The following is a 27,410-nucleotide window of genomic DNA, read 5'->3' on the forward strand; positions in this document are numbered from 1 at the left end:
GGAGGAGGAGGGAGGGGGCAGACGGGGGAGAGAGAGAGAGTTGCAAGGAGTGAGTGGAAAAAGAAAAAGTCCGTGGAAAGAGAGGGAGAAAAGTGGATCGGGCATATCTGCCTCCTCGGTTGTTTTGATTTTGTCGGCTTCGCCTCGTGTTTCAGCGAGAAGCCTTGAATATGCGACTTCGCAGCGTATATAAAGTAACCAGGAGTTCAGCGCGGACACGGTGCTCCTCCATCGGCACGACGCGCTCCGACATCTGACCGTTAAAGAGCGAGTCTGTCCGGCCACAAGGCAGCGACGAGCGTCCTCCACGCTTGGGAGGAAAAACAAAACGAGAAAACTCCAAACAAACCGGGGGAGGACGAGTGAAGGGGCTGGATTTGAGGAGGAAAAGTTTACAGAGGAGTTGTGTGTGCGATCCTGAGCTCGTCAAGAGGAAGAAGTTAATTTCATCTCTCTCTCTCTTTCTAACTCGCTCTCTTTCTCAGTTAGCACGACTGCTAACGAAGCGGCTAAACTCTCCAACATGAAGACCCCGGGCGACACGGGTACGTTTTCCCACACAACAACAACAACAAGAACAGCAGATGGGTATAATCCAACTTTAGATGACTCAACATGCCAGAAACTTATTTTTAGAGCGTTTAGAGGAGTTTCACTGGGTATATGCAGCCCGCTAATTCCGTTCGGATTAGATGGGTTTATAATATTTGTATTTTAAGCGACTTTTTTTTCGAACAGACGTAAATCAGATAAATATTAAACGTCACAATGTTATATATTGTTGTTAGGAAGGCATTGTAAAGTTAAAAACTAGTTGCCAAAGTTACTTTTAATGAGTTTGGGTCTGTTTTATGCAGGCTATACAGATCACTTCTATATTGTGTGATTTATATATGTGTGTATCTGTCATTCTGACTTGTTGGTTAACCCGAAAAAGTTTGCTTTTAGAGGGAAAATCGATATTTTAGATCACACAAATTCTCTCAACTATTTGACTTGGACAGTCACGTCTCTTTTAGACACGATTCACGTCAAACGTGTTTGTCACGCTTCCAGATGCATTAAACTTTATGAGAAGTGTAAAAGTGTTTAAAGGGGTTTTTAAGAGCTTGTGTTGATCCAGTATGGCATCCACCATTTGCGAGCAACTTTCAGCCATTTGGCCCAGAGAAAGTGGCATCCCATCACAGCGCCTCTCTGTGTGAGCTGGAGGATCTTACACTAGATATTTACCCTCGATTTGTGTCTACTGTTGTGTTTAGTTCGTTTATGGGGTATTGTGTCTAAAAATGTAAAGCTGACTGTCATATGACTCCAGGTCGTTAAGTAACTCCTGCTTTTTTGTTTACTTTGTATGGAGGCTTATTTCAGATATGCTGACAATCACTTTTACCTGTTTGATGAGCTAAAACCACTTTTCTGTAACCCTTAAATGGGCAGGAAAGTAAGATTTTTAGTTTTGCAGTAAGTAATTGTAATATAAACAACAACCTGTGACAGATATGAACCTTGAGTTCACTTCATGTTACTGCTAGATAAAGAAAGTGAGTTGATGCCAGTTTTTATACCAACTCATCTGAGTAGTTGTAAAGTCCCACGTGTGTATGTTATCTAAAAGTAGTCTCGCACTGTAATCTGTGCCTTACAACCGCTTGGTTCATAATAACCTGGTGAATATTCATCTGGGTGTATGTAGAAATGGTGCCAGCTCATGTCAGTTCAGTCTCAGTTGGGTGTCTGAGCTCCACCAACGCTGGAGTCGTGGTCTTATGCATTAAACCATTAGCTAATTCTTCCATTCGTCCTCCCCCTCATTTGGTCTGCAGTATAAAGTAAGCCTTCTTATGGTATGGTAGAAGTTTTCCATGTTGTGCGTCGTGTCTGGGACGCAAGTCTGCGTTTTCATGTAGGCGTGCAGAGGTGGGGTTTTGCGCACACTTACTAACTCATGTCAACTCCAAACAGAGTGGGGTTTTAAAGGTAGCAGAACTCACAAAGTGTCTGCTCCAAGTTGTTTTCATTGATCCAGAGCATTTCATTAAGATTCCCTGCATGTGCATTGCAGATAAAAATACCCAACATGTAGCTCAGGTAGGCTATATGCCGGGATTGATTTTATCCATCACCCAACCCTTTATTTTAAGATTAGACAGGAAAATAAACAGAAGGAGAAAAGATCTTCTACAAGCGGAAATGAGCTGTACGGTTAATCTTTGTGCCATGTCAAATTGTTCCTTTTAGGTGAGCTATTCCCCGCCCAGGTCACCTAGGCTTTGTGTTGGAGCAATGAGATTGGCCTCTTTCTTTGGAAAAGCTACTTTGCCACCCAAGGAATTAAAGAGTCGCCTAAACCCGCTTTTTTACTTGCTGGTTAATTGTATTGTGTTGGGATGAAGTGATTCCCACTTCACTACTGCTGTGATCACATGTGAGTTTTGTCGCAGAATTTGGCTTGGGTCACAGGAAAATACATTTATTTTGTATTAAACCTGCTGTTGAAGTTACAGTGTGCTTCTCACTAGGGTTTATGCAAAAAGATACACTGTTGCATCAGTTATTTGTACTTTGGCACTCTTGTTTGGCCGTCAACTCTTGCCCAGCTAAGCGCGATATCTTTCTGTCTGCCTTGTGGGCCAATAAGTGGCCTATTTTTGGTGCCTTTTTTCCAATTGCGTTATTCATTATATCAACAGTTTGCCACATGTGGGTCTCACATCTGGAACCGGGGCTCTCTGTTGTCTCTTCCAGCGTATGAAGTTTAAGGGACCCACATGGGCAATTAGCCAGTGCTTTGGGAGGGTGGCGGTGGGTGCCATTATTTTTTAAAGGAGGGTCTGGGTCAGGTTGAGCTGAGCTTAGGTGTTGGTGTTTAATTTCTGACTTGCTGCGAGCTTTTCCATAACAAACCATCTAGTATGGAGGATTTAAATTGTTTCTTTGTTTTAAATGTGTGGATTCTTTTTAGACAACAGGTCTTGCTTTTGGAGTTAGCATATGTAATCAGGCCTGCTTAAGACTTAACCTGTCTAGAGTTGCTCAGGAAGTGTGCATGCAATTGGTTGGTGTGTTTTATGTGGCTCGGCAGATTGGCTGTGCTTCCTGGCCTGTGTTTTTTTTCCTGGAAACCGTATAGACAAACATCTAACCCAGTCACACAGTGAGACTTGTATACTACAATTTGACCTATGGTGACATATTTACTTTTTTCTTAAAACTTGAGCTTCTTTTCAGAATATTTAGAGAATTATCCGAGCAGAAGTGAAGCTTAGATCTCAGCTTCCAGATACTTTGAAGCTTCCTTGTCACATCTTTAAACTTGTTTTTCCCATTAAATAGACGTATGAGTTATTATTTTTCCTTTGAATAAGGATGAATTCTGCCAGAACTCTGTCCTAAATCTTCTGCTTAAAATACAGACAGTAATATTGTAGTAGGAAAGCTTGTGATGAGTACCGGTTGTCATAGGACATCATGTTGGGTTTGTGCAAGGCATTTTCCGGCATCTAAAGATGGATTCAATCACAGTGACCTAAATCATCTCAGTTCAAAAGGGCTGGAAATATCTTCTCTTTTTATCTTTCTTGAGTCACTCTCATTTGTTTTCCTGTCTAATCTCAGATCAATTCCTTTCTGTCGGATTCAAGCTAGTTTTTTTGAGATTCATGGTTGATCTCATGATGAGCAATGCAGTTTGTAACGGCGCGCTCCTCTCTTGTGACTTCTGTTTCTTTATAGTACACAGGTGGTGTAGGGTTCAGGTGGCACTTTGTCATCTGTCAGCACACCTTTCTTTAATCTGCATTTGAGAACTCAGGTGTCTGTGAATCAAATGGCATGCACGGCACGCGGCTTTGTGCCAAGCAGGTTGCTAACTGAGGTCTGAGCTCAACCAACTTGTGTTGTGTCTAGTGGAGACCACGGTTTGGTGGGAACTCTGAGGTTTTGTCGAGACTGTGGCTGACAGTTTTCCCCCCGTGTGTGTTTGCCTGTGTGAGCATGTGGCTTTGGCTGTCCTTTCAGTGTGTGTGTGTGGTCATGTGTAACAATTTGTGAGTTTGCGATGTGTATATTTTTCCTGACATTTTCAAGTGCGTTCCCATTCGTGCCCAGGCTTATGGTGAGGACAGTTGTGAAGTGTTAGTGAGCATTCAAGAGTTTATTTTCAGTTTGGAACTATCTGAAAAAATTAATTCCTGGGTTACTAGGTTGGGAATATTTGTTGGCGTCACAAATGCCACAAATCAGGTTTTTATGTCATGTCATATTGCACACTGCAGTGCAGGCAAACGAATTATGTCAAGTAATCAAACACACTTGTCTAAACTCTCTGTCATATAAAGTGTAGTTAAATCAGTTTCCTATCTGTTGAAGCATATCAGTTTTTTTTGGATTGTTCATTTCAATAAACTAGTTAAAAATGATGCATGTGTGAAAATCTGTTTTATGTTTTCTTTTTTTAAATATTTGTGCCTTTTAAATACAGTGTTTTCAATGATAGTCATAAAAATTTGAGGGTTTTTTATTGGTATGCATGAGTCTGAATGGATGACTGATCGATCATCCAACAACTGACTAGGGCTGGGTATCGATTCAGATGTTCCAGATCGATTCGATTTCGATTCACAAGCTCTCAAATCGATTCGATTTCGATTTTCTATTAGAGCTGTTATCGGGCCTTAAAAGTTAAGCCCGACATGTCCCGAGCCCGACACGTACATTTTGATTGACAGCTTTTTAAAAGCCCGAACCCATTTACAACCCGACATTATTCAAATGTATGCACCACACAGCTCTTTTGCCTTTTGTCAGGAATGAGTCATTTATACATGGTTTAACATAATTTATACATGACTAACGTAATAGGCCACTTGGAAGTTTGAACAAAGAAATAAAATAAGTCCTCTGTAACATCGTAACATCTCAGCACTCTATAAATAGCCCTAGGTATAGGCTCATTTAGCATATAAATAGGCCAACACACCAATACAAACAAGTCTTTCTTAAAAAAATTTTATTAAAATAAATTATAAATTAAGATGGGTATTTGGCAATAACGAAATGAATTAAGATAAAGGCTCTGCCGGATTTGCTTCGCCATAGCAGCTGACATAATAAAATAATAATGCCAACATTAGCTTATATAGCCTACTCTGTCTACATTATGCATTTAAGACTCAAATAATATTTAGTTATTATTTGAAAAACATTTACTCACCAAGATTAGGTAAGGCCTACCTGTTTTTGTGGAGGAAAATGATTGAATCCACTGTAGATGGCTTCAGCGCGCTCCTGCGCTCACTGATGGTGCGTCATTATTCACTCATTATTCTCATTATAAACAAGGTCAAAACTTTTCCAAACCTCAGACTTTGCTTTAGTTGCTGGTGCTACCAAAACGTAATTGTTAGAAGCAAGCCTCCGTTTCAACTACTCAGCATACATTTTCGCATCTTTCTCGCGCTAATCGAAACACATTACATGACCGCTCATTTACTGCACAAGCCCGAGCCCGGCCCGATTGGTTCGATTGGCAATAGGCTTCTTCACACTGTCTGAACATGTGCAATTGTGCTTTTGAAGACTACTGACCACGCGCACCTGTCCGCGCGGTTGTCTGCTCAGAGCCTCGGTACACACTCTCCGATGGCAATGTTTACATCAAGCCTGCATTGCGGTCCATAGCGGACTCGCGGACGCAGAAAGTATAAGAGGCTTTAAGATGCAGTCTGTAAAACGCGAACGGGAGCATGACCTGACGCACAACATTGCAGAAAATGTGTTCAGCATATGGTGAGCCGCATTTGAATTCGTGACGGAACCACTGCTTTAAACTGAATGAATGAATGACAGGTTCGTTGGTAACATCGCACAAGGCACATAAGAGGGTGACATCTAGTGGAGAGGATTTGTAATTAGATTAACGCTAATCTTACGTTCAATGTCTGCGGAAATAAATATGGAAAAAAATCCTTTCATGGCCTTTGAGAATCGATTTTGAATCGACCACATTTTAAAAAACGATTAATCGAAAAATCGATTTTTTTACCCAGCCCTACAACTGACTAGTCAAATTTTCTTTTCTATTAGTATTTCAATCAGTTATTGTATTTCAGTTAACATTGTGGTTTGGCGGTTGGGGTCAGTTTGCATTGTAAAACTCTCTCAGACGCTACTGTTGTGCTTCGTTCAGTCGTTTCTGTTTGTTTTTCTAGATTTGTTTTTAATGCACAGTGCTTGCAGTGAACTTTGTTTTCCAAGGTAACTGTAAATTTAATTTTTTTTAAAATATGCAGCTTATAGTTTTGTCACAGTTTCATAGTACTGTCCCCATTCAAGTGAACTGCTGCGAACTAATTCTAAAGGCCCGTTCACACCAAGGACGATAACTATAAAGTTAAAGATATAGTTCTAAAAATGGTTCTCAATATTAAAGAATAGCAGAGTCCACACCACAACTACAGCGAAAAAGGCACAGAGAAACGATATAGTTGGAAAACACTTTCAGAACAATTTTTTTTTCAGTTGTTGAGCAATAAAAATATTGACAGCCAATCAGAATTCATCTTGCTATTACGAGATCGAGTATTTAAAGCGGCAGATGCGCTCAAAGTAAACCGATGATATCGTTCAGTGGTGTGGACGCTAATATCGTTAACTTTATAGTTCTCATTCTTGGTGTGAACGGGCCTTAAGACTGACTCTAGATTCTATCATTTAAACTATTATGTTTGTGACAAATATAAATCAGGGTGAATTTGTGACAGTGGTGCACCCCATTCCCGTAATCTGGTTGTAATGAAGACAAGAAGTCATGGTTGAAGTGTGTGTTTTGTGAGCTGTGTGTGTGGAGCACATAGTTTATTAGTGGGGCCCAGACCCCCCACATTCCACTATAATGGCTGCTGTCTGTGTTGCATTACACACACACACACACAAACACACACACCAGCCTACTCTCAAGGAGGCGGCACACACGCGTTCCTAATTCTCACAGTTGTGCGCTCTCTCCGTCTCTTGAGCTGCCATCTTTGTGGTGACGCCACTTTGACTCGCTCCCACTTTTATTTTTATGCAACCAATTTATTTTTGCAGGCAGAATCCAGTGCTAGTGCAGCATGGCTTGGAATAGAGATACAGAGAGGAAGAGAGTCAGTGATCATGATTGATACTACGTAAGGCTCACGCAGGTTCGATCTGGCCTCCTGATCTGAGTCACGGAGGTCTGCTTGGAACATAGAGTATTTTCAGAACCTGTCAATGGCTTTCCGATTCCGTGTAGGCCTCTGAATGTGGTGGTGGAACTTTCAGCCACTTTTGCAGAACAGTGGAAATTAGAGTATTAGCAGTTGAAATTATTTGCGAACCAAATGTTTTCGGTGGGATTCTAATGTCTCGTGGTTCTTAGGTGATTTCCAGACCTTTAAAGAGTGTGGTTTAGAGTAGAACGACCTATAAAGTCATGCCGACCTCAATGGGACATTTAGCCTAATTCTAACTTCATCAAGAGCTAGTGGCAGTGACTGACATGTGGCTGTGCATAGTTTGCGGAGGCCTGATGTCTGTGCGCTAATGGAAAGCTTGTAAATGAAAGACCCATTAGCAGCTAGGGAGGGGATTGGCGAGGGTTCTCGGTACTGCAGGGAGCGACTGTGGCGGCGGCTTTCTAATCCCACAGCTGGAGCCGTGGCGTGTGCCGTCAGCAACTGTGTGTGTGTGTGTGTGTGTGTGTGTCTGTGCATTTGTCTTTGGAGGAAAATGAAAGTGAAGACTGAGTCTAGAGACTTAACCACAACACAGAACTTGAAAAGAGGCAATCTATTGACTTCTCGTTCTTGGCCCCACACCGCCACCTCTTTTTCCACTCCATCATGCTCTTGATCTCTTTTGTGATAGTATGTTCTTGCTCGTTCTTAATTTTTTTTTTTATTTCAACCTTCTTTCCAGATGGGTGGTATCAGTGTTCTATGCGCAGCATTTTGTAGTCGTTGTGGTACTCTACAAAATAGTGTCTAGGAAACTATGCAATACTACATCCTGATATGGAGGTGGAAAGTGGAATTAAAGTTAATGTGAAATCAAAATTGACTTCCATTTACTTTCTTAATATACACCACTGGTTTTAATGTGCTTAATCGGTACACTTTTTTTTTTATTTTAAGAAAGTTTTTCATAGATTTTTTTTTTAATTTAAGCTATTAGATAGGACTAGTCGATCGTCATCCAATCAGAGTTTTTCTTTATTTTAAATTTGACAAATTGAAAATGTACCATCCTTAAATGCATCTTCTAAGTGTTGCATTTTTAAGATGGTGTATCATTACCTTACTTTTAAGCAGTTTCAATATTGATTAATATTTTTTTTTTTATTAAAATTGGAATTAAATGCCAAATCTTGTTGACTTTAAAGGTGAGATGCAAGTCATAGTCGTTGCCTGCTGTGGTTGGTCGTTAATGGAGGAGGTTGAACACACTGAGTGTTGCCTCCAGGGTCCCCATGGAGATATTCAGACACCAAGTCTCCTGTCTGCCACACTCTCAAACTCGTTCGCTTTTCTTTAGACATTCCACAACACACACACTTCTCAGCCAGGTCACACACATACAATCTAGAGAATCACCTGGGGCCCAGATGACTGTCTCCCGGCCATCCTTTGGGTTAAATGGTGCTTTCTTGCAGTTGATGTGGACCAATCACAGCACTGAGCAGGGTGCAAGGGCTTGAAATCAGACAATCATGTTGCCATTTCACGTTATCAGACATTGCATCATTGGCAAAACACAAGCTTAGGTTTATTTCAGTGCTGGCTCCACCAGTTACTTCAGATGCAGCACTCAAGGTTTGAATAACGCTGTTATGGCAACTATTTTTTGGTATATCTTTGAGTCAACATTAGCTAACTCAACAGATTTTGCATATCAGTTGAGTACCTGTCCCCATCCCCCAATCCACAGGTAAATCTCACAATGGGGACATCAACTGAGAACGTCTTCATACATGCTGCAACAAGTTGCAGAGCTTTGTGTTAAATGCTATCTTTTAGATGTTGTTACTGGAGAATTGTCTTAAATCCTGTTTTCAGCATCATAGAAATTGCAGGGTTCACCAGCGAATACGCCTCGTTTTTTCAGCATGACAGAAACTTGCACAGTTTTTTTGCGCTGCTGCAAGGGCTAGGTATGGCATCTGTCGCCAGTTGCAGCCACGTGGAAATGCCAGTAATAGAACAGTGATCTCCGACGACTGGACGAGGAAGAATCAGATTCAAAGCCCACAACTGGGAGGGAACATCGTAGAGAATTTAGTAAGCTGTCTTCTGAACAGACCAATAACAGGGAGCGCAGTGACTGGGCGAGACAGGCAAACACCATGTTTATTTCTCCACTAAGTCAGTTTAAGTTTGTGTTGCTGTTTTCGGCAACTTTGGAGAAGAGTCCTCCTGGTCGCTCCTGCCCAACCCTGTATGATCTGGCACAGGCTGCATGATGGCAGTTAAAATTAGCTGCTCTGAGTGAGCTTGGAGCATCAAGGAGAAAACGCTGAGCTTTAAGATCGTAGCCAGATTCATTCTGGCTGACTTCCTCCTGCCCTTGAAGACCAGGAGGGTGAGGTTCGCTTTAGTTTCCCTCAAGTCGTCAGCATTATCATGCACAATCTCTCTGGTTTGTACTATCTCAGGTTTAAAGGTACAATTTGTAAGATATTTGCCATAAAATGTCCAAAAACCACTAGGCTAATGCTATTTATTTTGTCCAGCTGATTACTAACAATATCTCTCATGTTTTCAACTAGTTGTAAATCATGAGAAAATTCCCATTCTAAACAGTGACACGGGGCAGTGCAGTCGCCTGTCAATGACGTTAGTTACCCTTTGTTACCGCCTTTACTGATGTAGAAACCACATGACAACAGTGTCGTGGACAAATGCGGAAGTAGCTTCGCGACAAACTTCAACTAGAAAGAGAAGCCGATCTCGCTTGTGTTTTACTCGACAGGTGAGTTGTTTTGATTCGTATCTTTACAGAAAATGTATGCTATTATAACGATCAACAAGATTAGTATTATGGGGCATATACGCCAAACGCGGGGCATCGCGTCTCTAGACCCGGGTGAGAATGCATCTGATCCATAGTCTGATCGCGTCGTAGCATTGACTTTGTATGTAATCTACTTGCGCAAATCGTTGAACTCGCGTTAAATCTATGATTTATCTTTCCGTCTGATTAATGGCTGTCAGCGGTTGGGTAGAGGACAATAAATCGCATCATTCCACACTCCTTAGCGTCATCAAACCACGGGATTGTTTTTGTTTTGGTAGTGCGCCCTCTAGTGGCAGGTCCTACAACCTGTACCTTTAAGGGGATAGTTCAACCATAAATGTAAATCCTGTCATCATTTGTAAACCCTCATGTCATTCCAAACCCTTTACTTTTTCTTCTGTGGACCACAAAAAATAGATATTGAAAAGTCTCCCAGTTCCAGTTTTGTTTTTATCCATACAATGCAAGTCAACCATTCTTCAGAATGTCCTCCTCTTTTCCTCAGTTTTGGATGAGTAATTGACGACATCATTTTGGTAAACTTGGTGAAAAGTTATTTTCAACTTTGAAGAGCATATACCTATGCAGAGGCAGCATTAAAAACATCTAGATTTTACTTTGTGGCATTGGTGTTTTATCCGTTTTTGGAGGTTTCCTTATCTAGAACTGGTATCTGGAACCTGAGAAATCAAGCTGATCTGCACCGGTTTTACTTTGATAGATCTTTTCTGCCCATGACTAAGTGCGAACAGAAGTGGGGGAAGGAAAAGAAATCGGTTAAAAGTTCATGTAGAAGTGGCTCCCAGCAGGAGATAAAGCCAGGATGAGAGCTTTACTCTGATAAGATATTAGAAATCCACATCTGGCTGATAAAACCTAATGCCACTATCACCCTTGCAACCTCGGTGGTTCTAATGACTTTTGCTCGGCTGCCTGAGCGAAGGCCACTGGAGTGTGTGATTTAACACTCTGCTGAAGAGAACATGATGGTTGGGAGACTTTTAAGATTGAATTGTATCAATTCCACATTACCAGTCAACTAAAGGAATTGCTGTTTTCTAATTTGGTTTTGTTTGTGTTTTTTTGCACTGGTAAATCATGCTTTTAATATTTCACATTAAAGGAGAATTTACATTTCCTATCGAGTGGCCAATGACCATTTAAACTCTAAACCATTTAAACTGTCAAGTATAGGCAAATAGTTAAAGGCAGACTTGTATGAAGGACAATTTAATAGATGGAGGCTGGCATTGAATAAGTGACCAATGGACCGCACATACTTTATCTTTACTGCCTTCGAAAATTAACTTATTATTTTGTATTAGCTGTAATCTAACTAACTTGATTAATGATTTATGATAACTTGATTAGGGATAGCTTGTTATAGTTTTTTAATTTAAAAATCTTTAATAATATAAAAGTTTTTAGCAATTCTAGATTAAAACAGTTATAGATCTCTCTGTTCATTTTTTAGGCATTGGTGTTGGTTTTGTTTTAGCAGTTTTTTGGTTTGTCTGTTTCAGTTAATTAGTTTTAGCCTTTAATATGCTGAAGATAAATTGGTTAAACATTTCATAAATGACATTATTTTAATTAATTTCAGAGGCATGTATTTTAGTTTCAGTTTTTCCAATTATATTTCAATTCCATTTTGATTACATAATATTCCAGTTCTGTTTTACTTCATTTAATGAATTTCATTGAAATTCATTTACGTTTTATTAATTTTTTTTTCTTATGATATTAGCAGCTCTGTGAGCAGTGTCAAACAACATTTTTATACCCTTGGCTTTCTGTAGTAAATCCACAATTAGTGTTTGATTGACACTGAACTTTTGTGCAGCTAAATCCTTGGCTTTCCCAGGATGGGATAATTCAGTTCATGTTTCATGCCAGCTTAAAAAAATGTAAATATTGGCCAAGTTTTGGAACAAAACCTGCAGAAGAGTATAGTCCTCTTCAGAAGTTTAAAAATGCAGGTATTATGTTCATCATGCATATTTGAACCCAAAAACATGCTTTTCAGCCAAGTTTTCATGTGCCATATGAGGTGCACTGCAAGCTAATGTTTCAGAAAGGTTTTAGCGGTAGTTGCAGGCCTGGTTAGTGAGTGCACACGCGACTCAGGAGACCTGCACAGGCCTGTTGGTAAAGATTGTTTGGCAGGCGGCCGTCGCAGGCTGCTCCTCATGCTCGGCAGTCCTCACATAGCAGGAAAATTGGCCCAGAAACTTGCCCTGCCTGACCATTTATGGTTGATTTAATCATATCCCTACGAGGAACTCCCCTGTGACGCGTCTGGTTTCTGTCTGGGCAGAGTTGGCCGTCGCGCTGCGGTGTCCCGGACATCTGGAGCACTGTCTCCACCGCTGTGTGCCGGTAACTGGAGTTTTTGGTCTCTCTGGTGTTGACATGAAGATTGTAGACATGAAAATAACAGCTACTAGATGTTTAGCTTACGGAGCCGCAGCTGTGAAAGTATTAGACATAGCTAATGGCTTCTCCTTGGCGATGGTGTTCGGGACACAAGGCGCTCTTCAGTCTCTGCTTGGGTGGGAAATACCCTCACGGTGTGACATGGGTGGCAAAATGACCTAGAGCCTCGCTTAGTGCAGTGGACAACACGCGTGCAAACATTTTAAAACACTTGATCCCTTTTGCCCTCGGTTCTCTCATATTTGGGTTAAAGTGTTCCCAAAACACCTGTCCAAGTGCACAATATCACACACTTTAGATCAAGGAAACAGATTATCTGTGTTTTGACTATACTGTTGGCACAGGTTGCTCGTTGCATTATTTTCATAATGTTGGAGTAGTGGAGTCAATGCTTGTGAAATATTATTTTACAATGCTTGTAAAATAATAGTTAGTTTTATTTTTTTATTTATTTAGTTAGAATGCTATAGTATTAAAATACTTATCTTTTATCACTTGTTTATTATGTCTGTGGCGTTTCACTCTGTCAACTATGAATTCGCTTTCCTTTATTCTAGAGATGCCGCTATCTGTGTAAACCTGTTCCTGATGCCAGTTCTGTCAGTGCTTTTCAATTTCATTTGCATGTAGTCATGCGTCTGTAAACTTCAGCGATGGCCTTCATGGAAATAGTCTGCTGTGATCAGTCAACCTTGACTTATTTACAGTTAAAGTATTATTGTTGTTCAGTCAAATGTGTTAGTTGTACGGTGTGTCGACAAACAAATCCTAAATTAAAACTGTCGAAGTGTTTACCTTGCAAACATGCTGTTCATCATTTACTGGACCTTGGCCTGTGCATTGATGTTGAACTGATAGACATCATATTTGGTGAATCGTTGCAGTTAAAAACGTTTTTAGAGTGACAATATAACTTTAATATTAATGCATAATAAAGCCTACTTTATTATATATTAAACTAGCATCCATTTTGCAACCTAGTGCAATTGTAAACCTTTGCGCTGTGGCGACGGCATTTTCCATAGATGGAAAATCAATAAAATTCATTTGGAAGCATATAAACTGGTTGTAGCAATTATCTGAGCCGGCTTCAATGCAGTATAACTTATTGAAGTCAATTGTGTAAGCAAATTTCATTGGATGGCTGAATGTATGTATCAGTCTCATCAGTGTCCTCAAGAAACTCAAGACCGTTGGCCTGACCCTTCAGTAGGTAACTAGAGATCAACAAGCAAAGCATCAGATTCAGCACACCTTCTCCAGTTAGCGCCGCACCAGGGGCTCGAATGCATCAGAGAGGTTGTTATTTGCTTTGGGGGTTATAGAGATAAAGTGGAGGCATTTAAATGCCTGTTAGGGGCAACAACCCTGAACCTTTACCGTCAGGGTTGGCAAGAAGATGCATGACTGTGTTATGGGTAGACAAATACACACACAGTGCGTTATGTAAGAGTGCATAGCGGTTGATCCTCTCCTCTCAACCTGGGTGTCTGTTGGCTCGCTCTCTTCATATCCTCCCCTATCTCTGTCTGTTACCGCTTTCCAATGGGGCTGGTGCCAGAGCTGGAACCGGTGCTCAGCCAAGACTGGCGCTCGTTCAGAACCGGCTCATGTTTCCACTGGCAGGGAGCAGAACCCTCGACTTCACCAACCTGTGACCAGAATCGCTTGTTATCTTTTTGTGGAAGAGCGACATATTCAACTTTTTAAATTTTGTTGTTAATGTTTTTTATTTACTTTAACTCTTGACGGCTTTTAAATATTGGCTTGTTCGCAATGCGTCCGTGCCGCATAAACCAATCTGTGTTTTGACAGTACAGCGAGAGTATTTCAAAAGAATAAAGAGTCGTCCGCTCTTGCGATACTTTGATTTCATGTGTTGATTGGTCTGTGCAGCGCTGATGCATCAATGCAAGCCAAATGGCTCCTTTCAAACTTCTTTCAAACTGCACTTTGAGACCAGCAAGGTTTTGTGGACATTTGGGAACCAGGATCTGGGCTCTGGCTCAGGATTTTTTATGATTTGTATTCCTAATTGGGCTCCGGCACCAGCCCCAGTGGAAAAGCGGTGTATCTGTTGTCCACTGATCTCCTTATTCTGCTCTGTGTGATTGAATGTTTTTCCCATGTAAACATCCATTCACATTAAGACTGACTAGAAATATGAATTCTAACTATTTCTATTTTGGCAAAAAATTAGAGCAATTATTATATAAATAATAATACTTATCATTATAGTTATCGTCCTTGGTGTGAATGGCCATTTAATACATCTTTAAAAAACAACAACTGATATTTAAATGATTTTATGTATTTATTTTCTGCCAATGTTGTTAATATTAATGGCAGTTCATCTTAAGTTTGATCTATTTTTGTTAATGGTTCAAAAGTTCTTTTTTTTTCTTTTTTTTTCTCAATCAAAAGAACCTTGAGTTTGACCAAACAGCCTTTGTTGAAAAGTCAGTGAAAGCCTTCTTACTATTGTTCCCTAAATAGGTTTTTTTGTTCATTTATATTTTTGAGTGACGATTCAAACTAAAAGTTGAATCAGTGATTCTTTTAAACAGGCCATTGAAAAGAAACGATAATTGGAAATGAATCACAACACCTCAAACAATGTTGGCATTTCTGATTCTTGAGGTTTAAATTGGAGATGCTATTATAAATAGCTCTGTCTTGTGTCTTGACACTCTCTTGTAATCTGTGACAAACAGTGGGCACAAAACTGCTGGTAAAAGTGTTAATTATCACGATTTTCTTGGAAATGATTCATTTTGTACCAATAATATTGTATCATAATATCGAATAAGCGTCTGATTGTGTGCATCTAAAACAAGCCTTCAGGTATCACCCAGATGAGTCGTCTTAACGCAAATTAGAAGGTGATATCCGTTCTGCCCTGAGAGAATGTGAGACACACAAACATGCAGGGTTTTGTTGTATTTTTGGTCGGGAACGTTCTCATTAGCACAAAACAACACTGACTCATTCTACGCAGCTCGGATCAATGCAACCACCTGTCGAACGGACGCCAACGTAGCCCCATATCATTCGGCCGTCTGTATTTTTCAAAGCAGACTAACATTGTTGGTTGTAAGTGGAACATTTAGGCAGCAGAGCCGCTCGTGGTTCTTTTATATTACTCATCCTGCACACATTCAAACTGGCACACATTCGTACCCTTTTTTTTCCCTGTCACCATCATCATTAGTAGATGGAGAACGACCTTTTCCTCTGCCTAAATATAGAGCCCACAAAGAATAGGAGGAAGGGAGGGAAGTGGGGGAGAGATGGAGAGAAACAGAACGAATGAGCGCGGGGGCCCTAAACATTTCTGAGCCTTTAAATACAGACCAGAGGACGGCGTTTTTGTTTTCTTTTCGTACTTGCGTCATGGCTCTGCCATAAAAAAGAGCTGTTGCAGCTGAACGCTAATCACAAACAGAGACAACGGCAATAGGTGCTGTTTTTAGAGACTGTTTGGCACAGAAAGGGCAAAAGAATGATGCCGAGGCGGTAGGGGTGTAACGGTATACAAACATGACGGTTCAGCACCTACCTTGGTTTTGACGTCATTGTTAGGTATGGTTTTGGTAAAGCAGGGGAAAAAGACTAAACACAATTTTATATATATATATATATATATATACATACAGTGGTTTACTGAACAAATGGCCATGCATTTCACTCTAGCTGAAACTTGCTGAGACTCCTTAACCTGCCAATAAACAAAAATAAAACAGCTCTGAGGACATGTTTTAACATTCAAAGTATTATATTCTGTATGTTTATGAATAAAAAAAAAAATTATGCAAAGCACCAGGCTTTTACATCACACGAAAAGACCGCGACACCGCGCCTGTAAGCAAATGCAAAGTAATTATATTATAGATAAAATAAAATGTGCACAAAACTGTATTTTACTGAAGAATGCATCAGTTCGATGGTGCTCTCATGAAGAGAAGACCTAAAATCCCAGCGATAAATAACCCAACTGCTGGGTTACGTCTGAACCAGGGTCTGAGTAATATAAAAACTACCCAAAAATTGGATTATGTCTTACCCAAGATCTGCAAAACAACCCAAAAGCTGAGTTGTTACATTTGGCCCAGGGGCTTTTGACCCTATAGTGCCAGTCTTCCTATAGGGATCCCTTTTACATAACTAAGGTTACAATTAACTGCGGAGCTCAAACTTAAATTGAATTACTATTTATTTTTCTATAATAAACACTCAAATTAAAATAACAATTATATGCAAGCTTGTAAATTTCACATAATGCAGATTTTAAATCATCATTTACACAGTCCACGCGTTTATTTGCGAGCTGTCACCATATGAAAGAGCGCCAAGACGCAATCTCTTGTTTGAATATAATACTTGAAGTTTCCAATGAAGTTCCACTTGTACAGTGGATAAAACAACGCTGTATTTGTTCGGTACACATGCGTACTGACCAGAAAGACCCATACCAGAAATTTCGGTACGAATACTTGTACCATTACACCCTACAAGGCAGATATTGCCGTCCAATTTCCTCAAACTTGTGTGTAATGCTCGGTCAGATGTTGGCCAGCCAGTTTGTTCGTTTGTTCCAGTACAGTTAGTACAGGTGCTATCATGTAAGGCTTATGTCATATTGTTTTTCTAAGCGTGTGTTCAGGGCCCTGTCGAGTGAGGGTTTCGTCTGGCAGTCTCCTGACTCCATACCCATTAGTGACAGTAACAGTCAGAGAAACAGAGGTCCCAGCAGAACCCACAGACACCAGGGGACGTGCCTGTTTTAGCTGTTATTGCGCTTTGATTGAGTATGTTTGTGTGCACGTGTTAAGTTGTCTTGTGGGCTTGTGGTCCTATGTGAAAAAAAAGAGTGTATTATGGCACACTGGTTTGTTTGAAAGTACCTCAAAGTGGTTTCTTGTAAAGTCATTCCTCAGCCTTCCCCAGAGTCTGATGTTTAGCCCTCATTTGGGGTTTATTTTATGTCCCTTCTTCTTATTAAAGGACGTCTACCTGTTTATAATCACTTTCTGTTTATAATCACAATTTTGGCTTTCTCGTTCATTTTTTTTTTTTGTAGGGCAAACATCCCTGTTACAGTTGCTGGTTAGAGATTTGGCTACAGTCAAATTGTGTTGGGTATAGTAAACATTTTCAATATTTTTGATAAAATATTAAATAAAGACTTATTTTTAAGCAACCACCTAGGAATAGCAATAAATAGACTTAAAGGGATAGTTCACCCACAAATGTAAAGTTTGACATCTTCATATATTGTACAATTAAAAACTTATTTGATATAATTATATACAATTCATGTGTTTTCAAACCTTTAGACTGACGGACTTCTGCAAAATACAGAATTAGGTATTTTGAAAAATGTTTTGTCCATAAAAACAGCTTTGGAGCCCACTGACTCTCATTGCATGGACAAAAAAAAATGGTGTTTTTTAAATAGTCTTCAGTGTTTCAAAGAATAAAGTAAGTCATACAAGTTCAAAACTACATTAATACATGTTAATATTTGGTTAAACTGTCCCTTTAATCTCTCTGTTGATTAAAATCAAATTTACTTTGGATATTTTAGCTTGTGTGTTTTGATTTCATTAATTGATTAATTGCATTCAGCGTTTTCTCTCTCTGCTATACGTGTATTTATAGCACTAAAGTGTCTTGTTGCTAGGAGATCATGTGGGAGTCAGGGACCCAACACATGAGAGAGACAGAAAGGTATAAGAGTGGAGGAAAAAGGCGCACTTCTTGTGAAAGCTGAATGACAGATACACTCACGCATATGCCGTGAGTCAGCGCTGACGCACACACACTGTGGGATGCTTTGCGTTTCTATGTGCCCACTCGCTCAGTGGAGGTCTGGTCCCACAAACACACAACTAATCATATATGAGCCGTTTAGTGTGACATGTCTTGGGAAAATTGGCATGAATGGTGGGAAATGCATTTGACTTGAGGATCTGGAGACTTTTTGAAGTTGCAATCCTATAAACCGGTTTGAAAAAGAAGCCAAAATTGGACCTTTTGTTTTTTTTAAATTTTTTTTTTTTTTTGTTTTTTTTTTTGACTATTCTATATAATTTCTAATTTCTATTGCATTTATTCCAGCGTTTCCTGAATGTTCACAACACAGCAAAAGGAATAAAGTCGTTGAGTTTTTTCTCAAGTCGTGAATGAGTTTGCAGTTGTCATTGAATGTTTATACTTTTGCTAATTAATGGCAAGTTGATTCTATAGCAAATTACTGTTATTAGCTGGTTCTTTTTACTAAATTAAAAACATACAGTGCAACCTGTGTAGTCCATTTGCCGGAAGCAGAAGCACTGTCTGATTGATGATTTAAATGACTCTTATGAGCTGGTCTGAAGAAACCTGAGGTATACTTCTCTGAATGAACTTGCTAAGTGGTTACTGAAACAAAGTCTGACTCTCATTGAACTGTTATTATAACTTTATACATGAGCCAAAATTGCGTAGGCTATTTAAAGTTTGTGAAACTTAAATCACTGACTTGTTGCTAATATGACTCTGTTGTTTACCACAAGATATCGAACTGATCTGCTGCTTTTTCCAGTTTTATATCTCGGATCTGCCAGATCTCTCAACCAAACATCTCAATCATGAGTCAAGCCACATTGCCGACTGTTCAGCAGTTGTCACGGACAGTTAGTACCAGCACACGGTGTCCAAATCATCTACCGCCCCCCTGCGCAGCGTGAGTCCCCGCAGCACATGTGTGCGGTTGGCGGCGGCGGTAATGCTGAGCTGTTCTGTGTCCGATGCCTAACACTGTGATGAGCTTTATTAGCAGCCAAGCTCTAAACCGCCTGAAAGGGGCAGAGGTGTAGAGCATTTGAGTAAATGTAATTAATTATTGTACTTGAGTATCTTTTTGGATACTCTGTAGTTTTACTGAGCATCAAAGCTACTAGCAATGTTTACTCTACTTCACTACATTTTTGTAACTCCACTACATTTGTAATGAGTGTTGCAATTACATTTCACGTGGCACCAGGCTTTTTCTGCAGCAGTTTATTTCTGCTTCAAAAGAAGTGACATCTGAAAGTACTACAGGTGCACCTCAGTAAATTAGAATTCAGTAATTCAACCCAAACTGTGAAAAATCGTGTATTAAAGTCAATGCACACAGACTGAAGTGTTTTAATCTTTGGTTCTTTTAATTGTGATGGTTTTTGGCTCACATTTAACCAAGTTATAGCACTTTTCTTTATCATTGTTCTTTTGTTGGTTTTGATTGCTTCTATTGTCCTCATTTGTAAGTCGCTTTGGATAAAAGCATCTGCTAAATGACTAAATGTAAATCAAGAGTTTTTAGTTTTACTGGCATGTCTCTTTGATTTGTGCATCTTTGAGCCTATATTTAATATTAGTAAAATACTTAAGTACTGTCAAAATTAGATTGTGATGAGAGGGGTGGGGCTGAGAGTTATGGGAACGGACCTGGTTCCCTCCTTCTCTTTCCCGACCTATGAATGTTTGTTACACAGATACTCTAAGACTTTTACTCAAGTTGTTTTGGAGTAATATTCTCTGTAAGGTACTTTTACTCCAGTATGGTTTCAGGTACTCTTTACACCTCTGGAAAGAGGCATTCCAGTGAACACCATGACACGTCATGCACCAAGACCCTCTCGCTCTCTTTTGTGTGCGAGTGTGGGAATTGTGCTGTTATTTTCAGTCGTTCCCACCTGACATAGCGTGCCTGAGAGATAGAATCTTGGTTCATTGTTTTTTCTTTCTTTATAGGACATTATGTCTAATTTAGAGCAAGTAGAAATACCTCACCTCGTTCGGGTTGAGTCTGCAGACTTTGGCATATTTGAACGTGTGTGAAAAAAAAAAACAGGCAAACGTTCTCTGGTCTTTCTCAGATGTGTCTGACATGCTTGTTTCAAAGAGCTTTTCCGCTGTTTCACGATGTCACGTTGACTCAGCGTTGTGTATGGATTCGTAATAGGTCTGTCTTTAGCACGTTGTGTAACCGTCTGTCCATGTTAATGTCTCAAAGAACATTTTCTGTAATGAGACAAAAGACCCTTAAAGTCATGGCTGTGTTTTTGTGTTGCCTCCAGCAGCCTTCTGCTTATTTTTCTGCAAGTATTGAGTCTAATAGTAGAGGCTGTGTACCATCTGTGTGTGTGTGTGTGTGTTTTGACTACTGCCTCAAGGATTCTGGATCAAAGCGCTTGTTAGCTAGACACTATGGCATTTCTTACAGCTTATTCAGAATTGGAGGGGACTGAGAGATAAATAGAACTTGCATACAAACTTTTACCAGACTAAAATCCAGAGAGTTAGTCTGCATAAAGGCCTACAGCCTTGGAAACCCATCATTCCCTTGGCTTAATGTCATTTAATAGACAGCAGAAGTAATACAACCCCTTATTAATCAAGATAAGATGTGGTTAAACATGCCCTCACCTTACCCTCACCAAACGTTGGCTAGATTGCATGGAAGTGGCAAGACTTTCAAGAGTGTTTTGTGTCTGACCTCTAGGGTTTGCCTTCCCAGACTGGGCCTACAAGCCGGAGTCGAGTCCTGGTTCCAGACAGATCCAGCTCTGGCACTTCATCCTGGAGCTGCTGCGGAAGGAGGAGTACCACGATGTCATCGCCTGGCAGGGGGATTACGGCGAATTCGTCATCAAGGACCCGGACGAGGTGGCACGACTGTGGGGCGCCCGCAAGTGCAAGCCCCAGATGAATTATGACAAGCTCAGCCGAGCGCTCAGGTGAAGACTAAATCTGCTTATAAAATCCCATCGCAATGGACAATAACCCATTATGTGAATTAGAAGTGTCCTGTTAGGACGTCTGCCACTTTAAATACACGCGCTTTAAAGTCAGATGGATTCTGATTGGCTGTCAGTCAAGTAATTCAACAATATTTTTTCTCTCTTTCATTATCATTAAAAGCGGATGCCGCTGTTGCAATAGAACTAGAATGTTTACCAACACATTAGTTATATAGTTAGCATTATAGTCATCCTTGGTGTGAATAGGCCTCCCAGTATACAGTTTTTCTGCCTTTTCCTTTTTCTGTCCTCGTCTGTCATGCGCAATCTGTCCAGTTGTCTGTTTGTGTGTCTCATGTTATTCAACACTTTGGACCAGTCACCATGGCAACCTGCGGATGCCCACTCAAACCTACTGAACCTGCCTTCACCATCCCAGAATAATCAAGCCCACTTAGCGCTCATCAACCATCATTTACTGGACTAGTGTGCGTCCTGTACTTCTGAGAACTCCTTTCATTTCTCAAAGAGACATATGGACATATGAATGAAAGAGGCAGGGAGGGGTAGAAGAGAGGGAATAGAAAGCTATGTATAGTTCAGATGTGAACCAGAAAGTTCTTCAGTGTCACAGCAGAGATTTTGGAGGGAATTTGCTTATGTTTAACACATGTGGAGGACACAAAACATGTCCTTCAAGGTTAACTCCGAAAAACATACATTCTACTGTAACCACAAACTTTGACTTATTCAAGCTTTGTTTAAGCTGGCTTTCTTCATTTGTGTAATTGTGAATTTTGGGGCTCTATATTTGGAATATACCTTGGTACTGAATGTACTGAAATGAATATTTATGTGGTCCTTTTAAGGTGCATCAGTGAATCTGTGGTATTAACATGGTAAAAAAAGAAAGAAATGGTAATACCATCAGACTCGAAGTATATAATTGCATTTTAAAAGAGTTTTGAATGAATATAACTTGAAGAGATGATCGAACATGTACACTTCACTAATTTCATTATGCTTTGTTCAGTTACCAATAGCAGTAGTTTCAATTTAGTTTACAGATTTTACTAGTAAATCTATTCTGCAGATTATTTGGGGGGAAATGTTCAGCTTGAATCTAGTCATTAGGGAAAGAAAGACTAAAAGACATTCTCTCTCTGCTCAGTCTTTTCATCCATACCTAACAGGTTGCACGTGTTACCTAAAATTCAGACACCATTCAGACAGACTTCAGGCTCCACAGGCGTCCCTTTGTTGAGCTGTTGAAAATGAACAGACTCCAGACCAACACACAATGCAAAATAACATGTAGACACTCGTTCTGTTTACCTGATAACCTGATGCCGCTTGTAGACCATCACATAACCAGACCATTGCTTTCATAATGAATGTCGTCCGTGTTAAGCTCAGTTAAAGTTAACAAAAGGTCATATGGATGAGCTGTTTTACTCAACAGCGTATGTATTGCATGTATGTGAATGTCTGCACAACACGCGTGTGCAAATACAGACAACGCTTGAGAGATCTTGTGCTCTTTTGAAGCATGTTCAGATGCACTTCAAAGAGTATTGTGCATGTGTAAGTGTTGTGTGTATGCCCTTTTCTCTGTTGGTTGAGTATGCGCTTGTGAACTTTTCAGTGCCCCGATTCACACATCATGTCTTCTCACACATGTACTCTCCGCACCCTCATTGACGTCTTAATTAAACACATTGAAACCATAAATCACCTCAACATCCAAAGCTTCAAATAGCCATGAAGTCACGTATCTGCTCTGCACATATCTAAATCCGGTTGGTTGAATCCTTTCATGTATGGGAGAAATTAACATGCATGTTATATATAATAACCTTCAGTGCTCCTTAATGGTACAGTAAATACTTCAAGCTTTAACTGAAAAGGGTTTGGTTTTTCTCTCTTTGGAAAAAAGACATTTTGCATGTGATCATTTCACATGTAGTAGTAGTAGTAGCCCTGTGTGTGTACAACACTTTACTACAATTTTGGCTACACAAAAGATTATTAACAGATCTGTAAAAGATTAAGAAAATGTGTTAAGCATAAAAAGCAGTGAGCATGCGATCTTATCCAGGTCAATTGGATTTAATGTAATATGCCGTTTGAATGACAATTTTGTTATTGTAAAGCCAGTCTAACTAAAGAAAGAATATATTGAATTTAATGTTAAATATTAATATTGATATGATTTATAGATTTACAGGTATTCAGAAGTGAATTTAAAGTGAACAATTTGGGTTTTCTGTCCCAAGTTTTCAGTTTCAGCCAAGAACTTTCGTTTTTGATGCATCACTTATTGCAAGAGAACTTATGTGTTTGAAAACTAATCAAAGCTGTTTTTATTTTGATTAAATGTGCAAATTAAATTCTTCTGTTGTAACATTTTTATCTTTGAACTTGGCTTTGCAAAGTTTAACAAATGCAAGAATGTCAAATACATAAAAATGAACGGCCTTCAACAAATTGTGACTCCTCATTATTGTTTTGCCAATTGTGTAATCATGCCAACACTGTCTCCGCAGATACTACTACAACAAAAGGATCTTGCACAAGACCAAAGGGAAAAGATTCACCTACAAGTTCAACTTTAACAAGCTAGTGCTGGTCAACTATCCGTTCATTGACATGGGCTCTGCAGGTGAAGACCCCGCATCATAAATTTAGTCTTTCTCAAACCCACACATTACGTTTGATGTACAATGCAAAACAATTATTAACATTTCTCACCCTTTCTTATAGGTTCTGGTGTTCCACAAAGTGCACCGCCTGTCCCATCTGGTGTAAGCAATCATTTCCGCTTCCCTCCATCCACACCATCTGACATCCTCTCTCCTAGCGAGGAACTGCGCAGTCCTGGTGTCTTCAGTGCTGTGCCTCGACGCATTGCTCGTGGCTCTGTATCCGACTGCAGCGATGGCACCTCCACCAACTCGGAGCTTGAGGAAACTGGCATGGCTCCCAATGATGACCGCTCGGCTGACCGTGCCTTCAGAAACCTGCTCCATTCTCGCTTGTCCCACGATGCTCTGTTCCGTGTCTACGGTGCACCGCCAAACCCAACTGGGCTCCCCAGGAGTGGGCCCCATGCGCCCCCACACAGGGTCCACCCTGATCCCTTGTCTCCATTCCCAGTGTCCCCTCTCCCAGGACCTGGAGGCTTGCTGGGTCCTGTTCTTTCTCCAGCTCTCTCCATGACCCCTACATCTCACATGGCCTACACACCTTCTCCATCCCTGTCACCCATGCTGGGCTCTCACTTCTCGTTTAATCCAGAAGACATGAAGCGCTACCTGCAGGCTCACACTCAAAGTGTCTACAACTATCATCTGAGTCCTCGTGCATTCTTGCACTATCCCAACATCGTCATCCCCCAGCCCCAGCGCCCAGACAAGGGACTGGGAGGGCCAGCGGGTGTAGGTCCACACCTGTCCAGTCACCCTCTGCACCACCAGGCTGAGGAGCCTCATCTTTCTCCATTCAAGTTTAAGTTACAGCCACCACCACTGGGTCGCAAACAGAGAGAAGGGCCAAACCCGGCTGGAGCAGGACATGCTCAAAATTCTGGAAGCACTACTGCTTCCTTCTCTTACAGCGGGGAGCCTGGTTCAGCCTCAAACTCTGCTTCATCCGGAATGATGACCAATAACTCAACCACAGCTGGTCCACCGAAGATCAAGGTATGTTCACCTTTTAAAAAAATAAATCTACACTGTAGCTCCTTTGAGAATCAAAATGGTTTTCTGTAACACTCATTTTGCTTCCTTCTGTAGGTTGAGCCTATCTCAGACATGGAGTCGGAGGAAGAAGTTGAGGTCACTGACATCAGTGAGGAGGAGCATGAAGATGATGAATGTGATGTCTTTTCCCCTCCCCACCCCAATGGTGGTCTCGCCCCTCCACTCAACCACGATCGCATGACTGATGATGATGATCTTGAGGAAGACGTCTTCAAGACCCCAGCTGCCCCTACCTCAGGAGTTGGGGCAAATCTTTTAGGTCTTAAAGTAGAACCCCGAGAGCTAAACCTGGGTCAGGGCGCTCCCATTAGCCCCGGGGGTACACGCTGCATCCCTCTGAAGCTACGTTTTAAACGCCGCTGGAGTGAGGACCAGCGAATGGAGGCAGGAACCGAAGAGGCTGAGGACAAGAAGAGCAGGGCAGAGAAAGAGGAAATTACCCAGGATGTGGAGCCTAAACTGGGCGAGGAAAATGGAGACCGGAAGAGTCCAGAGACTTTGGCTGCACCCCTGGGGACAGGCCAGAGGAGGGTGAGCTCTGAGCTGCAGCGAGCGACAGCACAGCTGTCTTTAGAAAACAACATTTGCTGAAGAGAGCGTGGTCAAACACAAACTTGCCAACACAGAGCTGTCCTCCTTAAGGGCTGAAGGCAACTGTTGCTCTCAAATGTTACGTGAAGACCAGCCATTCAGCGAGTTCAGATGCCCAAACCACCTTTCAAACTTCTGAACATCCAGGTTCACTCACTTCAAAAATTTGCAACACTAAAAATATTAATACTGACATTTTTTTTTTTTTTTATGCATTTTAAGTAACAGGTCCCCTTTCTCAAGTTTAGCCAGAGCCACCTGCTTACCAAACCCAATCCTTTTTGTTTGCTGCATTAGACTAGCATCATCCCACTTATCTAATTGAATTAAGATTTAGGGATCAACCCAATACTTTTTTTTTTTTTTTTTATATATATAAATAAAGTGATTACAGTAGTGCCTAAAAAGGACGTTGATGCAATTCTGTAAAATCTGAGAAAAGATGGTGGTGATAAATTTTTTTGGTCTTGTCATTCATACCCATGAAATTTAGGGTGACAGGCAAGTGGACATTGTCTTTTTTTTAAACCGACACTCTAGGATGAAGTGAAAAATGCAGGAAGGATGCTGGCTGACCACACCCCACTCAATCATAGTTCTCAGACTCTGCGATTACAGACGCTCTTTCTTGTGTTTTGCATACCAAGATTAAAGTCCCAGACTTTTTGCAGAACCAGCTTGCCTTTCACTCTCAAACCATGACCTTCATGTCTCTGCCTTCAGAGCCATTAATGCTATCGTGCTACCGGCCTTCACTCCCGGCTCAGGACACCAACTTTACCAGCTGTCCAGCAAGCTCAGCGGCTGACGGGACCACTCAACAACCTTTTAACGTATCTTAACACATGTATATACATTGGGGGATTCATTTTATATAATTTAGTCCATCTTTGACCATCAGCTGGATGACAAATTATAGATCACATGATTATTCTTTCTCCAACATGTTATTTATTTTTCATAATGCAGTTGTAACGCTGAGGGAATGTAATAGGAACATTTGGGCAACGTATCAGAGAGCGCTTTATGGTTTTAGCTTCGTGATCATCCCTAAAACCACTTTAACAATCCTGTACACCCTGCTGTTTTATAAAGAACGCAAATCTTCATGGTTTTTTGGCGGTAAATCTCAGGCATACCTCCCCGGATCCCTTTCCTCTATTCAACAGGTTGTCTTTGAATATAAAGCCTTCAGCTGAACAAACATTGTGCCTTTTTACAGAAGACTGACTGCCCACAATGCTTTCAAATGGGTTAATTTATCGACACGTACAAACTCCCATAAAGAAGAGGCCTTAGAAACATGACCTCAAACACTGCATTTAATGCCTTATTTAGTTTTGTACCTTAAAAGAAACTATCCTAAATAAGATTTGCATTAAGAGTCCATATATTCTCACTTTTTTGCACGATAGTCATATATATATATATATTTGATAAAAGAACAAACGCTGGTTTTGATACAAAATTCTATTTCAGTAGTTAAATCTATATGGTAACTCAGTTTAGTTTCAGGGCCCTACTGTGCTTTACTGTGGAAAATAAAAAATTGTTGTTATAGAAAAACTGACCAATCGTTGAGAACCCCGAATGCCACAGCTGTACTTGGCCTTATAAGGTCTGCGTATAGTTTTAAATCGACCCGTCGCATTTGCGTTCTCCATCTCAGTCTCTCTGCAGTGTTTTAGTTGTAGGAGGCTGTTCTTTATCTACGATAATCAAGATTGAACAGGTAACACATCCTTTTTGGCTACGGCCAGCTCCATTTGTAGCATGGACTTCGTAGTCAATGACGTCCTGGAGAAAGGGACCTCAC

At 40.5% G+C, this 27,410-nt stretch overlaps 1 protein-coding gene across 2 annotated transcripts; it reads left to right on the forward strand.

The window, feature by feature from the left end:
• Positions 1–25,946, forward strand: LOC113076509 (ETS domain-containing transcription factor ERF-like). Of its 2 annotated transcripts, none has more exons than XM_026249203.1 (5): positions 1–545; positions 21,005–21,239; positions 23,789–23,904; positions 24,006–24,943; positions 25,037–25,946. In XM_026249203.1, the coding sequence occupies exons 1-5, from the start codon at positions 524–526 to the stop codon at positions 25,592–25,594; spliced, it is 1,869 nt and encodes a 622-aa protein (XP_026104988.1). In that variant the 5' UTR covers positions 1–523; the 3' UTR covers positions 25,595–25,946. The 2 variants fall into 2 exon arrangements, with proteins under 2 accessions (XP_026104988.1, XP_026104989.1); XM_026249204.1 differs by having other exon boundaries at positions 21,020–21,239; positions 25,037–25,594.
• Positions 25,947–27,410: the final 1,464 nt, after the last annotated feature.

The sequence above is a fragment of the Carassius auratus genome, unplaced genomic scaffold, assembly GCF_003368295.1.
Source record: "Carassius auratus strain Wakin unplaced genomic scaffold, ASM336829v1 scaf_tig00020605, whole genome shotgun sequence".
Classification (NCBI taxonomy): Eukaryota; Metazoa; Chordata; class Actinopteri; order Cypriniformes; family Cyprinidae; genus Carassius; species Carassius auratus.